The 14,097-nt window shown below is 40.0% G+C and overlaps 2 protein-coding genes across 3 annotated transcripts in view; both read right to left on the reverse strand.

The window, feature by feature from the left end:
* spag5 (sperm associated antigen 5) overlaps positions 1 to 8,565 on the reverse strand; it is a 13,597-nt gene extending 5,032 nt beyond the window's left edge. Inside the window, exons 1-16 of one of the 2 annotated variants that reach the window (XM_020591847.1) lie at positions 8,450 to 8,565; positions 8,007 to 8,064; positions 7,799 to 7,924; positions 5,708 to 7,710; positions 5,397 to 5,589; positions 5,106 to 5,222; positions 4,692 to 4,784; positions 4,383 to 4,517; positions 3,780 to 3,899; positions 3,581 to 3,673; positions 3,201 to 3,335; positions 3,001 to 3,094; positions 2,747 to 2,894; positions 2,543 to 2,593; positions 2,037 to 2,211; positions 1,422 to 1,555 (exon numbers count right to left, since the gene is read on the reverse strand). In XM_020591847.1, coding sequence (XP_020447503.1) covers positions 1,422 to 1,555; positions 2,037 to 2,211; positions 2,543 to 2,593; positions 2,747 to 2,894; positions 3,001 to 3,094; positions 3,201 to 3,335; positions 3,581 to 3,673; positions 3,780 to 3,899; positions 4,383 to 4,517; positions 4,692 to 4,784; positions 5,106 to 5,222; positions 5,397 to 5,589; positions 5,708 to 7,710; positions 7,799 to 7,924; positions 8,007 to 8,045 — 3,656 coding nt within the window. In that variant the 5' untranslated portion in view covers positions 8,046 to 8,064; positions 8,450 to 8,565. Of the gene's footprint in view, positions 1 to 1,421; positions 1,556 to 2,036; positions 2,212 to 2,542; positions 2,594 to 2,746; positions 2,895 to 3,000; positions 3,095 to 3,200; positions 3,336 to 3,580; positions 3,674 to 3,779; positions 3,900 to 4,382; positions 4,518 to 4,691; positions 4,785 to 5,105; positions 5,223 to 5,396; positions 5,590 to 5,707; positions 7,711 to 7,798; positions 7,925 to 8,006; positions 8,065 to 8,191; positions 8,382 to 8,449 lie in introns of those variants that run through there. The other variant, XM_020591848.1, reaches the window with a different exon arrangement.
* A 232-nt stretch (positions 8,566 to 8,797) lies between these two features.
* On the reverse strand, positions 8,798 to 13,810 carry trmo (tRNA methyltransferase O). The gene is made up of 6 exons (XM_020591801.1): positions 13,602 to 13,810; positions 13,263 to 13,411; positions 12,096 to 12,270; positions 11,230 to 11,387; positions 10,394 to 10,969; positions 8,798 to 9,334 (listed from the first exon to the last, which is right to left on the reverse strand). The coding sequence occupies exons 1-6, from the start codon at positions 13,688 to 13,690 to the stop codon at positions 9,099 to 9,101; spliced, it is 1,383 nt and encodes a 460-aa protein (XP_020447457.1). The 5' UTR covers positions 13,691 to 13,810; the 3' UTR covers positions 8,798 to 9,098.
* Between the last annotated feature and the right edge of the window lie 287 nt (positions 13,811 to 14,097).

Raw genomic sequence — 14,097 nt, forward strand, 5'->3', positions numbered from 1 at the left:
GGAGCAAATAGCGGTTAGGAGTGGCTTATGGTGTCAGTTTGTTTTGAGCCGCAATAGACTGAAAAGAAATTAGTTGCTTTAAGGATATTATATACTGAAAACCTTGATAGGCAAGGAATAAGATCAACAAAACTCAAAACGGCAGATGACAACAAATGCAGTAATAATAAAGTAGCTCTTAGATGGCAGCCCAATAAATGATTTCCTGTTAAAGCAGTGATTATAGTCTTTGGTGTGGAGCTGCTCTTCTCTTATCTCTCAGTGCACTGCTCTGGAATTGGACCTGTGGCTCCTGTTGAACCTGGTTTAACTTTGTCCGGTTGCACAAACCTCCATGGTGGCAGATGTCATGGTGACCGTCAAACAGTCAACAGGGTTTTTACACCTGCCTTTTGATTTCTTGCACAATCACTGTATGACAGACTAATAAGGGCAGCAAGATGACAACAACACCAACCTCTGTGACAGCATGGGGAGATGGGGTGGGAGAGGGAAACACTGGAATTATAATGCTAGGATTGATACAGGGTGGCGTGGGGGATTTTTAAAGTGTTTAATATGCCTAAAATGAAGAGTAGTTTTGATGATGCTTCAGCTGGCATTATAGAGTACGTCATTCACTTTACAAAAACAAAGTCCACACATTCCCAGCATCATGTAGCCTAGCTGGGCAGACTTCTGCCCACATGCTACATGATCACCACACCACAAGTTACACTAGTATAGCTGGTAAAAATGCACTAGCAAAATGAGTGAACAGACAGCGCCAAGAGACAAAATACAGACAGCAAAAACCTCAATCTATTTTGCTATTTTAATTACTAGACGTGGATCATCACTTGGACGGAGGTATTTTAGCTCAGATCTTGCTAAAAAAAAAAAAAAAAAGACAGCAATCTGCAGACTATGTCAGAAATGGGTTACCAATAAAGACTTGACAGTTTGTTTCATCATGTGCGCACAAACTAACCACCACAAAGTCTGAAGAAGACTAAAGGTTCAGGAGTCAGGTGCCCACAACAGGACTAAACCAGCCAAGGTACCAGCACAAAAACACACTCAGCAAACCTTAGCGAGATCATTTGGGAAAAGCAATTTCAATGCTTGTGTATCGTTATACTTGAGGTATTAACAAGAGTGACCTAGTAAGACAAAAACATTTTTATGATGGATGCAAAATATAGCTTATTGTTAGACAAAATCCCAAAAACTAGCCAGATATCATTTTTTGTTGATATCACACTCCCCTATCTGAAATGAGTAAAAAGAACTATGAAAGAAATAATATGAACATAATGGCACACTGAACTAATCAATTGTGGTTTCTAGCTTTATGCAAAAAAAAAAGAAGAAGACCACTCAATGCTTCCCCCAAGATTTGTTTTAGCAGCAGTGCTACTGTGCACATTAACTTCACTTACTGAAGTTGACTAAGTTCGCCTTTCAGATCTTCACACTGGATGTTTCTTTCACGGAGCCCCTGCAGGTTGGCCCTCAGAAGACACTCACTTTCAGCCACTTGCTCCCTCGCCAACTCATTCTCCATCTGTAAGAACTGAGACACACAGAGAACAAGAAATGAAACCAGAAATCCAAACCAAACATACTATTCCTATGATGACAACACCTGACAGTAAAAAAAAATAAATAAATAAACAAAAAAACAAACCTGCAGATCAATACAGCAAAGAGGATTCAAAAGTCATTTTAATTCACTTGCAATAACTATTCAGTTGTGTGGGATGCTCAGAACTTTGCTTAAAAAGTTCTCACACACACACACACACACACACACAGTTGATACTTTTATGTGTGATAATCAACGATGTATGTTATGTAAGAACGTATGCACTCTCTAAACCAAGGCTGGACTTAGCAGAGGCTAAATGGTTTGCTTTGCTCACAAACCTTTTCAGGTAATCTGCTCAGACTTCAGCTGACTGAGAACATGCATGAGAAAACATACAAGGAAAAATATGACAAACTTTCTAAGCCAAGAATCACAAGTTACACTTATGAATAACACGCATTCTAACCTCGTTCATTTCCCGTACACCACTGAGTTGTGCACAGACATCTTGGAGCTGCTGGATCTCTCTTCTCTGAGTTTGTGAGAGGGTCTGCAACTGACTCAGCTGTTCCTCACTCTGCAACAGAGCCTGACTCAACTCACACACACGCTGCTCTGATTGACCTAGTGACATCTCCAACCTGGACATAACCAAAACACAGGCACCGAAATTAGTTGCAGTATTTTCTCTAACATTTATAGAGGTGTAGCAGGGAGGTTGCTTATCTGTCCCATTCTCCTGGCATAATACAAATATGGACATAGGTCAACTTCCCTTCTAACCAAAATGTATAAGAAACCAAAAAGTGTGGATACCCAAATGCCTACGCATATATTTAGGATTAAATACAAAGTTAACAAGATATATAAAAAAAAAAGAATGTAGTAACTTTTCAATCATTTTGCCTTTCATATCATTTCAACCTGAAATGTTTGCTTGATTTTCTATTGAAAATCAGGGCTACCACTTACACATTGACTCTGTCCTTGGCTTGCTGGATGTCCTTCCATGACTGCTGCAACCTGAAACAACAAGATTTTAGCACAAACATGCTGTATTTTTGTTTGTGCTTCTTCAATTATCCCCTTGATAAGAATGCTTCACTACTACAGTATTTGTTTCATTCTCTATTCCTATATGCAATCAAAAGAGTTGTGTTGTTGTGGCGACCATACTTGGTAGTCTCGGCAGCAAAGGCCTGCTCCAGGAAAGCGTAGGAGGCTAATGTGGAGGAAACTGTAGCAGACAACTCTGTCACCTTCCTCTCCAGCTGACCCCTCTCTTCTTCTCTTTCTGTTAGCTTCTTGCGCAGCACACCCATCTCTGAAATGTAATAAAAAGAAAAACAGCTATTTTATAGGCTGAAAAGAAGAAAACTATTTTGACTATTTAGAACCAATGCAAGTTAAATATTTATTTCAGTTTTTACCTGAGGTCAGAATTGTCACCTGCAGATTCAAATCACCAATCTGTTCTCTGGCAGTTTGGAGATCCAAATTAGCTTGGTTCAATTCTTCTTTGGTCTGTTAAGTACAAGTTTATTAAACTAAAATATCTTCATGATGTTTAACGATCATTAGTCTATTAAGACAAATACTGTGCTGCACAATGAAATTATAAAAGGCTGACCTGCTCGCTCTCTTCAACAGCTTGATCTCTTGCAGAAATATGCTCAGCTCTTTCTCTCAAAGCAGCCGCTGCCCTCTCATTCAGCTTCAGAAGCATGGGAACCGTTTTCTGCAGAAAGCCTCTGGCTGTGCATAGCTGTGAGAAGATGAATACATAAAACAGTCAGCAACATGACCACTGTATTTAACGTAAAGTTCTGAAGGCAGTCTCCATTAAAACACCACGCAAGGGATTTAAATCATATGAACACTGTTACTACTCAGTCATATCAAATTTAAGTCCTTCAGACACAATGTGATTTTAGTAAATCACAACCTAATGTGTGAAGGTATTCACAAGTCTACAGTGTTTGAATCACTTCTAAAGCATACTGAACATACTTCTTTCATCAAACTGGATTGTTCCTCTATAGTCTGGGACAAAAGATCAGAGGCAGAGTTCAGCGTTTCACTATTGGCCTGGTTTAATGCAACCTGCATTAAAGAAAGGGGGGGGGGGGAGCGAGAGACGACAACATAAAATTAGACAATCTGAAAGACATTATGCTCAGTAAGTTATAATACTACTTTTTGCTCTTGCCTGTTGTGGGTAAACCTGGTTTAGGACAGCCAAGAGTTCTTGCTGAGACCCCACACACTTTTCTAGCTTTGAGATTTCTGTGGAACAATGCGTCCTCAGTTTTTCCATTGCACTGAGGGCCTGGAAACAACAATTACAGAAATACTTAATGCACCTGGAATAAAGAATACTATAAAAGCAAAAAGGATATCACTAGTAAAAACCTGAAAATTTTACTTGTGAAAGCACTTTGAATATTCTCCATAATGCTGGTATTCAGGTGCAACAGTGGAGGAAAACTCCCACTCCTGCTATATAAAACAGTATGCATTTACAGGCCTGTGATACCTCACTTCATTAAATTTGTTTAATCACTTCAGCTTGCTCCTAACTCAACGACAGCACAGACATTATTCATTTATAATTTTATCTTATGATTCCACAAAAAAACCACGACAAATTACAGCCCTAGTGTTCAGAAGTACACAAACCACAAAAGTATTTTGCATTGTCACCTGCAGTTGAGACACTTGAACTAGGATTGGAATGGTCAAGTGGCTAAAAACAAAACATACATTAAACTACTTAGGCCACATAATTACAGCAATTAGTCACTGTACTTACCGCCTCCTTGTCTGTGAAGGCTCCCTCCATCTGCATCCTCATGTCATTTCTTTGGTGAAGAGCATCTTTGACCTTCTGCATCATTCTGGTTTGTATCGCCTTGGTTTTCTCAAATAGACACTTCATCTGACTATGCTAAACAACAGAGAGAATATCAGCTACAGCACATTCACATGCACCATTATTACAGCCAAAAAACAAAAACAAAAAACAAAAAAACACGTACTTTAATATAATTGCCTGATGACTGTTTACAAGCATACTGTTGACATTATACGAGTAAAACCTGTAAGAGATGTGGTTACATACATGTGAAACAAGGCTTTGATGGTCCTCTCTGACAATATCTCCAATTTGCTTCATGTTAGAGAGAGCAGCATCCATGTCACTACTCACAGAAGTCTGGTGGAACAAAAGCACACTTCATTGTTAATGATTTTACACAATTTACATACATGTTTAAGAAGACCCTAAAACATGCTGATATGCCACTTTAAAATGTAAAAAAATAAAAAAATAAAAAAAAAAAGGGCACAATTTCTCAGAGCCCATGGCAGTGTCTTTAGCTTACAGACTGTTGGTCAGACAAAAATTAAAGATTACTAATCTACTGTTAAAAAAAAAAAAAAAAAAACAGCAATACACCAATCAATTAACTAACTTTTACAACTGCTGTAAAGTTTAAATAGCTAGGAACATGTTTTATCAGTGTTCGTCTCTCACCATTGTGCCCCTCATGTTCTGCATACAATGAATGAGGTTCTGCAAAGAACTTCCATCCAGCTCCAACTCACTAATGCGGCTCATTGCCTCCATGTAAAGATTTCGATATATTGTGGTCTATATAAAATACAAAAATATTCCCATTAAAACAGAAATTGTGGCCTCTGTGAAAAAAATCAGTGCATGAAACCAATAAAACTTATGCAATCCTCACAAAGAAACAAATGTTCAAAGTACCACCTGTAAACAGTTCACATCTCCCACTGTTTAAATGTCTCAATGTGTCCTTACCTGACTGAGTTCAGTGTGGTCTGTCTGCACTAGTTTCTCCCTGAGATCTGAAGGTGCAGGGCCCATTGAAGGATATCCATGTGCTCTGGCTGCAGCCAACTGCTGCACTAGGGCCTCCACCATGATCATGCTAGACCTTAACCTCTGCTCCAACTCTAGCCTGGGGAGACACTCTAAGCTGCCGGGAGGTACACTGAGACCAGATCAACAGAAGGGAACAGTGAAAGCCAGGAATAAATCACAGAAAGCAGAATTAGTTGGTATATTCACAGGCTTTATTTTTAAATAATAAATCCATACCAAACACTTACTTCCACAGGAGAGGGTCAGTAAGAGTGCAGGAATCGACGACACAGAAATCCCTCTTTCTCTGAAATATGCCAGATGTATTAACGCTGTGGTCTTTTAGTTTCAGGGTGGTGGTGCCCACACAAACACTGTGAGATTCTACAGGAGTAGCTTGTGCTGATGAGACCATGATGGCAGGAGGAAGTGGAACAGGAGCAGAGCTAGCAGTCAGACCCATCTTTCCAGATGCCAAGATGAGGAACTCTGCCATCTGCCGGAGCTGCTGCTGAAGGGATCCATCTGGAATCAATGGAGTATCCAGAGCCGGCTTTTCTACTTCAGACAGAGACACAGCACAGGGCTTCCCACTCTCACCTTCAACTTGCTCAGTGACTGGGCCAAACTGAGGCTTGTGACCTATTGCTGTAGAATTGAACAGAGGACAAGACAATGGGCTGTCCAGTGGTTCTGCCCATAACCCAGCAGGGTCAAAATTAAGAGGAGCCATTAAGCTCTTTTCACCCTCAAGAGCGGAGTCATCAAAAAACTGGTCCACATTGGGAACCCTGGGAGTCTTTAAAGTGGCTAGAGAGATTCTCCTCATAACTGGAGTGAGGAGTCCAACCTGCAAAGCTGATGCTACTGAGGGACACTCTGATAGCACTTTAAAAGCATCAGTCAAATTCTCTGCACAAAGTTTTTCTGCAAAGTTACAAAGAACAGGTCTATCTCCAGATGAGCCAAGGGCACTGTCTTTTGTCTTACTGGATTCACTGCTGGAAAAATCTCGAGGGACAAGTTCCAGATAATGCTGCTGCACTTCCACTGATGTGGGAGTCCCTGCTAAAGCAACGGGTTGGCTGGAATCAGAAGACACCGTTTCTTGAGGCACTGAAGGCAATGCACTATCCTCAGAATGGATTGGGTGCTTTAATGTTTCTTGCACTTGACATTTAACAAATTCATTATTCAAGGCCTTCAAGGATGTGTTACTCAATGAAACTGTACTGAAAGCTGATGGGTGAGAATCTACGAGTTTAACTCCCATGTGGCAGTTAAGTTGTACATAGTCATCTTGGATGTGCTCCTGTGTAACAGAAGTATGTACAGTGTTGTTTTCCAGGGGCTGACAAATCACAGACTGGTCCTGAGGAAGAGGGGAGGCCTTCTTCATCATCGGGTTTTTGATCTCATCCCCTGCTCTGTTGAAAGAGCCAAATGTAACAGCTTCTTGTCTGCCAATATGGCTATCAGCTACCACAAAGCTAGCCTGTTTAGCCTCATCCATAGCCTCAATGCTGCATAGCAACTGTTCCTGGGAAGTGGATGAGTTTCCATTTGGAGCTGATGAATAACTTTCAATATTACAATATGGATGATCTAAATGATCACTACCATTTTGTACTTCATGGTCACCAGTTAAATTACTTGGGTCTACATCATAACTGTTTGACTCCGTGCTGGTCAGAATGTGGTTGGCAGGCAGAGGAACAGTCTCATCAGCAAGTCGGGTGCCATCTGAAATTTCAATCTCACCGCCTGTGCAGTTAAATGATTTAAAGGTTAAATCACTCAGTCCGTTAGCAGGCTTTTCTGATCCATTCTCTCCTGAATCTTGCGTGACACATTTATCAGCCAGGTAACCAGAGCCCAGGGTAGTGCTGGGATCTTTACTGAAGTATGTGGCACCAATTAACTGGTCAACTGAGGAAGCATCTTTCATGTCAGGATTGAAATAAGGATGTTCTACGTGGTCACTGCATGAATGCATTACCATATTGTCAGAAGTGACTGCATCTTCTGTTTCACACATGTTTTGAACAGTTTGATCCTTAGGCAAAACAATGCTTTCTTCTGCACACACTGAAGAGGCTGAAATCTCAACCTCACCACCAGCACAGATGAAGGATTTCAATGTTACATCTCCAAGTCCACAAGCTGTCTCAGCAGTTGTCATATCATTTGTTATAAATTCGGTGAATGGATAAGAGTTCAAGTGTGGCTCTGAGTCACAACAAACATTGCCCTGTTGATTAAAAAGGACAGAGTGTTACAAACAATCTCAAAGACACTGCAAGCATTATTAGTGTTTCTAAATATTGATGTAAACGCACTTTTGTCATTTCCACATCAGTACTTGAGAGTGATTTTGATTTCAGCCTAGATGATGAAGTTGACAGGTTTAGCATTTCATTCTCCAGACTTCGCAGAGGGGTACGCTCCCCATATCTGCTGGAAGGCTAAGCATAACAAAAGTTGTACAAATTATTATTAGCCAAGTCATGATTTAACACTGTAAACTGCAGAGTGCAAAAGTCTTACCAAGCCTTCCCCACTGAAACCTGACTTCTTGGATGACATTACTCTGGAGTGCTAGGAACTGTAAATGAGAACAAACAATTTCCCATTAAACGTGTTTTATGCTGACTAAACTGCTTGGTGTCTGACACCAAGCCTTATTAACGCTAACCAAGTTAGCTTGCTAAACGGCTAATAACGTTACTAACTTAGGTTACATGCAGCTGTCCAACAGCGGGCTTGTTAGCATATTCATACGCTCTAAAAATGAACCACCCCTAACATAGTTGTATAAAGTAACATTAGCGTTAATGTTAACACTAAATTAGCAATTTCGGCAAGGACTTAAACGTTAGACTAGCAAACTCGTAGTTTAAAGAAAGGGTTACCAAAGCCGTTAGGTAAATTAACACAACGGCAACTAAAAGACATTGTATTCTAACCAAACAATTCTTTTCCCACATTACCTACTAAACGTTAACAACCACCGATATCCAATGCTGAAAAAGTGACATGAATGAGGAAAGCCAAATTCCCTGAACGGCCATCAACCGCGTTTCATTCAAAACACAAATGTTAGCCTTGCTATTGGGCCTTTATCTTCTTCGGTTATTGAGTGAAGCAATGGCTGGACGTATCGCCTACTTCCACGTACTGCTGCCCCCTACAGGACGTTAATGTCACTACTTTTGGGCGATTTTGATGGTCAGAAAATGTAGCTTTCTTTCCTGCACCCTCTTAAGTTATAGCTTGAGAGTGATTTATTAACAGTTAGTTTGGGGGGGGTTACAACAAGAAACAAAAATGTCCACTCACTCGTTATCACTGAGTTTATTTTTTCACTGTAAATAAAGGTCCAGTCTTCCACATAAAGACAAACAATAAATGTAACAGAAAACAATACTGTGAGCAAAAATATAGATCAATACCTGCCTAGAACAACTGTGTGTAAACAAAATAATCAGGATGTATGGGACAAGTAGGCAAGTCTTTAAAATTTCAAATAAAGATGTTTAAAATGTACTAGATTTGCAGTGGACCAAGAGATAAAAAATGAACTATTGTCTACCAAAAAGCATCACTATAGTGCTGCAAAGCTTTCACTGAAAGAGTTTCTCACATTGAGGCAATATGGCACGTGACAGGTCGGACCTGCAACACCTCAGCAAAGCCTTGTCCAAACCAGCATGTGATGTCAGCCGTGTCGATGGTGAAGAAAAAGAGTCTGTCTCTGCAGCGTGTCCTCCTATAGACTGACCGCGGATCTGCAGACAGAACCCCTCTGATGGCGGCAGCAGCCTCCTCTGGACTGCACAGAAACTGGAACTTGGGTCTGTCACTTTCACAGGGTCCTGTGTTGCATATATGTTTGTTTATTCAAGTGATGACACAATGACTGTTTTAATTTTTTAGCACCCTCTTGTGGACAAAAGAAAACAAAAGGCTTTAAAGTGCCCATGGCATGCTCATTTTGCTTGTTTCCAGTCATTTAATGTTTAATCTTGGGTACCTCTAAATTAGCTTGGCACCCCTCATAACTCCAAATAGTTTGTAATTGTTTCAGAATCAGAGCCAGAAAGCCTCTTCTTTAAAACAAGAAGATAGTTTGTGAAGACAGCATTAATAAACATGAATTTCTCCTTCCTAGATGGGTAAACAATGGTATATGTACCAATGAAAAGAGATGTGTAACACTAAACAAAGCAGGTAATTAAGAAACCCCATATTTTAACTGGCATAATGCAGACATATTAACTTCTCCAGCCTTACAACAATTCTCGCTAACCTTACAGAAACAAGGCATTAACAAACATGCAACATGCATTTTTTTAAATTTACAGTTAAGTCCGACCAAGTAGTGGACGTATTGCATACAATCCCAAAGTAGTGAAATTAATTCCAACAGTTATAGTAGCTCCAACAATAACATCATGGCTCATTAATCGGCTTGTTAACCAGCAACACATCACATGCAGTAGACACACTGGCTTCAAGCATCCTCTGGTCATAGTCGAAAAATTCCGCTTTTAGAATCGCACCCTGGATGCCTTTTTTTTTTACATAAGCTTTGTTAAAATACACATAACAAGCAATTCAATATAACATTTTGCCAATATGGTGGGGGCACCACAAGCTCACATGAGCCTGGATTTTATGCCCATTTAAGGAGATCCCTAAACTCTCACGTAATACTTTATTTTGTTAGAAAAAAAGTCTCCCGAGTGACAGTTTACCAAATGTGTATAAATCAAGTTGCTTCTTCATAGAAATACTAGTACGAGCACTGCATTTTTTTGAGCTTTGGGTCACGTCTAAGATGATAATTCACCATTGTAGATTAGTCAAAAAACAAGGAAAAGCATGCCACGGGCCCTTTAAGAAAAACACAAAATTATATGAAACTGAATTACCTGACAGGTGTGCGGGAAGGAATTCTGCTAATTCCTTCTCAGCATGAGGGGTAAAGCGTACATCCAGAATGCCAACAGGAGGCTCTTTGATCCAGCCAGCAATGATACTGTAGGTCTCCCCTCCATAGCAGGGGTGGTCAACTGTCAACTCTGGAGGCTTGGTTTTAGGGCAGTCTGAAACTTGGTCCTCACTTTGACAAGAGTCACCTTGGTTCACATAGGCCTTGACCCCTTCCAGCACACTGTAAAGGTCTTTGGACAGGGAAAACTGAGCATTGACTCTAGATGAATCTGAGACTAGAATATCAGCTTCAGATTTGACTCTTGAGAGGAAACTCTCCACATCATCTTCAAGTCTTTCCCCTTTAAAGGTTGACTGAGCATCTGTCTCTGAATAGTTACAGAGGTTTAAGATGTTTGACTCCTCTATAGTAGTTGCATTTGGTTGGTCTGGGTTTGAATCAGAGTCCATGACAACCCTGGTATTGAGGGAGTCATATTCTGGGATGTAGGGTTTAATGTCCAGGACTGGGGTACCTTCAATCATGTCAATGTCTGACAGAAATATTGTGTCGCCTAGAAAACAAAAATTGAGGAACACATTTGTTAGTATCAAGCAGAGTCAATTTGTTTTGCTTTTTTTGTTTGTTTGTTTTTGGTGTTGTTTTGTTTTTTTGTTTTGTTTTGTTGATGTTAAAGCTAAACATACAAAAGATTTAATTTAACTGGCATTTGGCATAAAACGTACAGTCTACAAATCATGACATTTACATTCTAACACATCTGTACATATTTCCTCACACAAAAATAGCAAACACACAAATACTGACACTCACCCACAATTTTATCCAGCTTAGCCAGAGTTAGGCCCAGTGCATTTGGTCGGTGCGGACTGCGTGTCGAGTACACACCAACTCTCTGACCATTGAGTCTAGGAGGCTTCACTTTGGCTTTATAAGTCAAGTGCCCATTTTTATGAAAGACAAAGATGATCCTGTAGACACAGAAGGGGGAAAAACAGAGATGTCATGAAAAAGTCTAAATATGTGCAGAGTCTGTTCTGTTACACTGAGTACTACTTCTATCAGAAGGCAAAGAAAAAATAACAAAAATTACTCAAAATGTGACAAATAACATATTTTAGGGCTGCACAATGAATTGTTTTGTGAGCGTGATTTAGACCCCTGTGCAATCTCAGGCTCATGTGACAATGATTCTACTGTGTTTGCATTAGCAGTGAGATCCCTTGCATCAAACTAAGCACTCCCTTTTCCTCAATAAGCTGTTTTAACCAATAACCGCAACTAACAGCTGCAAAGTGATTTATTTCTGCCTCAACTGCTATTTGGCACTAGGCGTATAGGGTAGGTAGAGCAATGTTTGAAAAATAGTTGCAGGAGGGCACAGAATATCGTTCACAGTGTCAAACATATTGGATTTGTCTTCTCTTCCCTGTCTACAGCTCATCATGTGATGTAACGCATTCCCGCTACGGGATAACACAGTTTAGCGAGGAAAAAGGAGCATCTGGTTTGATGTAAGGCAATTCTCTGCTAACGCTAACACTGATTTATTGTGTGCCTTAATTTATTCATACAAATCTTCATCACAATTCCAGTCTCACATGGCTTTATAGGTTCACATTAGACATAAAAAGAGAAATAAAATTAAATATGCAGTACACCAACTCTATGTAACCTACCAAACATGAGAGTACTGTTCCAATCCCACCAGAGCATGCCCTGGGTTATTGAAGATGCTCTGCTGAATGCGCAGTTCTGCTCTTGATGGGCCACAGATGGTGGGCTGTCTGGGTGTCCCATTCTTCACAGAGAAGCAGGAGCTGATGTAACCAATTGGGACTGTCTGGATATTTCCTGTAACATTACACAACTAGAAAAGTTGTGGTGATTTGGACCATGGTAACAGAGATGCACCTTTCTGTGCATGTTTTTAAGTGCCAAAACAATCAAAGCATAAGGTCTGTCATTTTCTATATTCATAGTATTTTCAGCAATCCCCATACAGAGACAGTAAACAAAGCAGAGAGCTTGCATGGAGATCCTGCATATGCGCAGGTGACTCTTGCTTACTTCAGATGCTGTACAAAAACATTACTTTAGGATGAATAAAAGTTTTATCTTATCTTTTACTAGGTGATGTATTTGTACAGTATGAAATGCAACAACATAATGCTACCATGCAGCAGAGGGTTTCTTCTTGTAGGCTTCTCAAAATCTTTTATGTCTTTGTTTATGGTACTTTTAAGTGACTTTACAATTCTAACAATAAAACAGTATGCAAAGGTTTGACCACTAAGTCAGTACTTAGTAACCCTCCTTTTGGTTAATATCACAGCTTGAAAACAATTTTTGTAGTCAGCTCAGTTCTGTACCGGAAACAAATTCCTTGTGTGTAACATACTTGGCCAATAAAGGTAATTATCCTTATCCTAAGAGCCTTCTTAGGAATTTGTATCCACTCTTCCTGCAGATCAAGTTCTGAGATAGTCATCTTGCATGCACAGCATGTTTAATATCTACCCACGGGTTGTCAATGATGTGAGGGATGTTGCAAAAACTTCAGCTTGGGTTTCACAAAAGTACAGTAGTTCATGGTGGATTTTGAGGGAGTCTATACTTGTTATAAGCCAGCCTCTTTACACTTTCAGTCTATTGACTGTTTATCACATTTGCATCCAGAATTTGGACTCCATTCTTCCCTCTATCCGTGCAGTGTGTCCTGTGCCACTGATGGCCACACAGCACCAAAGGAGAATATTTCTACCTCATGTCTAATAGTTTGGAAAGGGGTGGGTGTTACTACTAACTACCAATTTAAAAGGGTTACATATTACATATGTAATTACCTCGCTCTAATGCAGTCTGCGGTGGTGCTGGTGAAGGTGGTGCTGGTATATGGTCTTTGTCAGGGTCACAGAGTCCAATCTTTGACACAGCAGACTGAAGAGATGCCATATGTTTACGGTGAGCTCTACATGCACTGTCCAACATCTGCCTGTTACAGAAAAGTCCATTCCCAGTCAAAATGTTACGAATTGCATTCACAAAGAACAAGGTCAGATAAGACTTATAAAGCTTCCGAAAAAGCTGGTGTCTAAAGAAGATACGAGATACATTTGCCATATCACAAATATATAGTTACAGTTGAGGCCACTAAGTTGGCAGATTTGAGTCAGTGAACGTACCTCAGGTTCTTGATTTCTTTTCTCATCACAGAAACCTGCTGATACAGTTTACTGATGTGTTCACCGCAGCAGTCACACAGAGGACTCATCTTACTGATATACAAGATAACACAAGATCAAACGGCGCTTTATTAGTTAGCTGTGACCTAGCCACCTCTCAACACAACACAGCACGTGAGAGTTTCTCAACGCGGAAGCACGTTTGATTTAATTGTTGGCCAACCAGGAGTGTTTCATGTGAGAGTGAAAAGTCAGTGTTGAGCGGTGCAGCCTTTTTTATTTGTCACATATTTATTGCGGTGTAGATGTTACTGAAAAGCAGTATTCGCAGCTATTAAACTTAAACTACAAACTCAAGTGGCAAAGTCAATGATAAATTTGCACTGGTTGCAGGACACTGCGTGTTTCATATATGTATGTATTATGGTTTCATATCAGTAGAGGGCAGCTAAGAGTCATTTCATTATCTTTTTTATCAAGCTTTATTTATAAGAAG

The sequence above is a fragment of the Monopterus albus genome, unplaced genomic scaffold, assembly GCF_001952655.1.
Source record: "Monopterus albus unplaced genomic scaffold, M_albus_1.0 scaffold15.1, whole genome shotgun sequence".
NCBI lineage: Eukaryota > Metazoa > Chordata > Actinopteri > Synbranchiformes > Synbranchidae > Monopterus > Monopterus albus.

Coding starts and splice junctions, on each gene's coding strand:
- trmo (XM_020591801.1), bottom strand. CDS start 13,690: ATGAGTCCTCTGTGTGACTGCTGCGGTGAACACATCAGTAAACTGTAT. Junction 13,412..13,601: donor AAAGAAATCAAGAACCTGAG/GTACGTTCACTG, acceptor TTTCTGTAACAG/GCAGATGTTGGACAGTGCAT. Junction 9,335..10,393: donor CCTTCCCGCACACCTGTCAG/GTAATTCAGTTT, acceptor TATGCAACACAG/GACCCTGTGAAAGTGACAGA.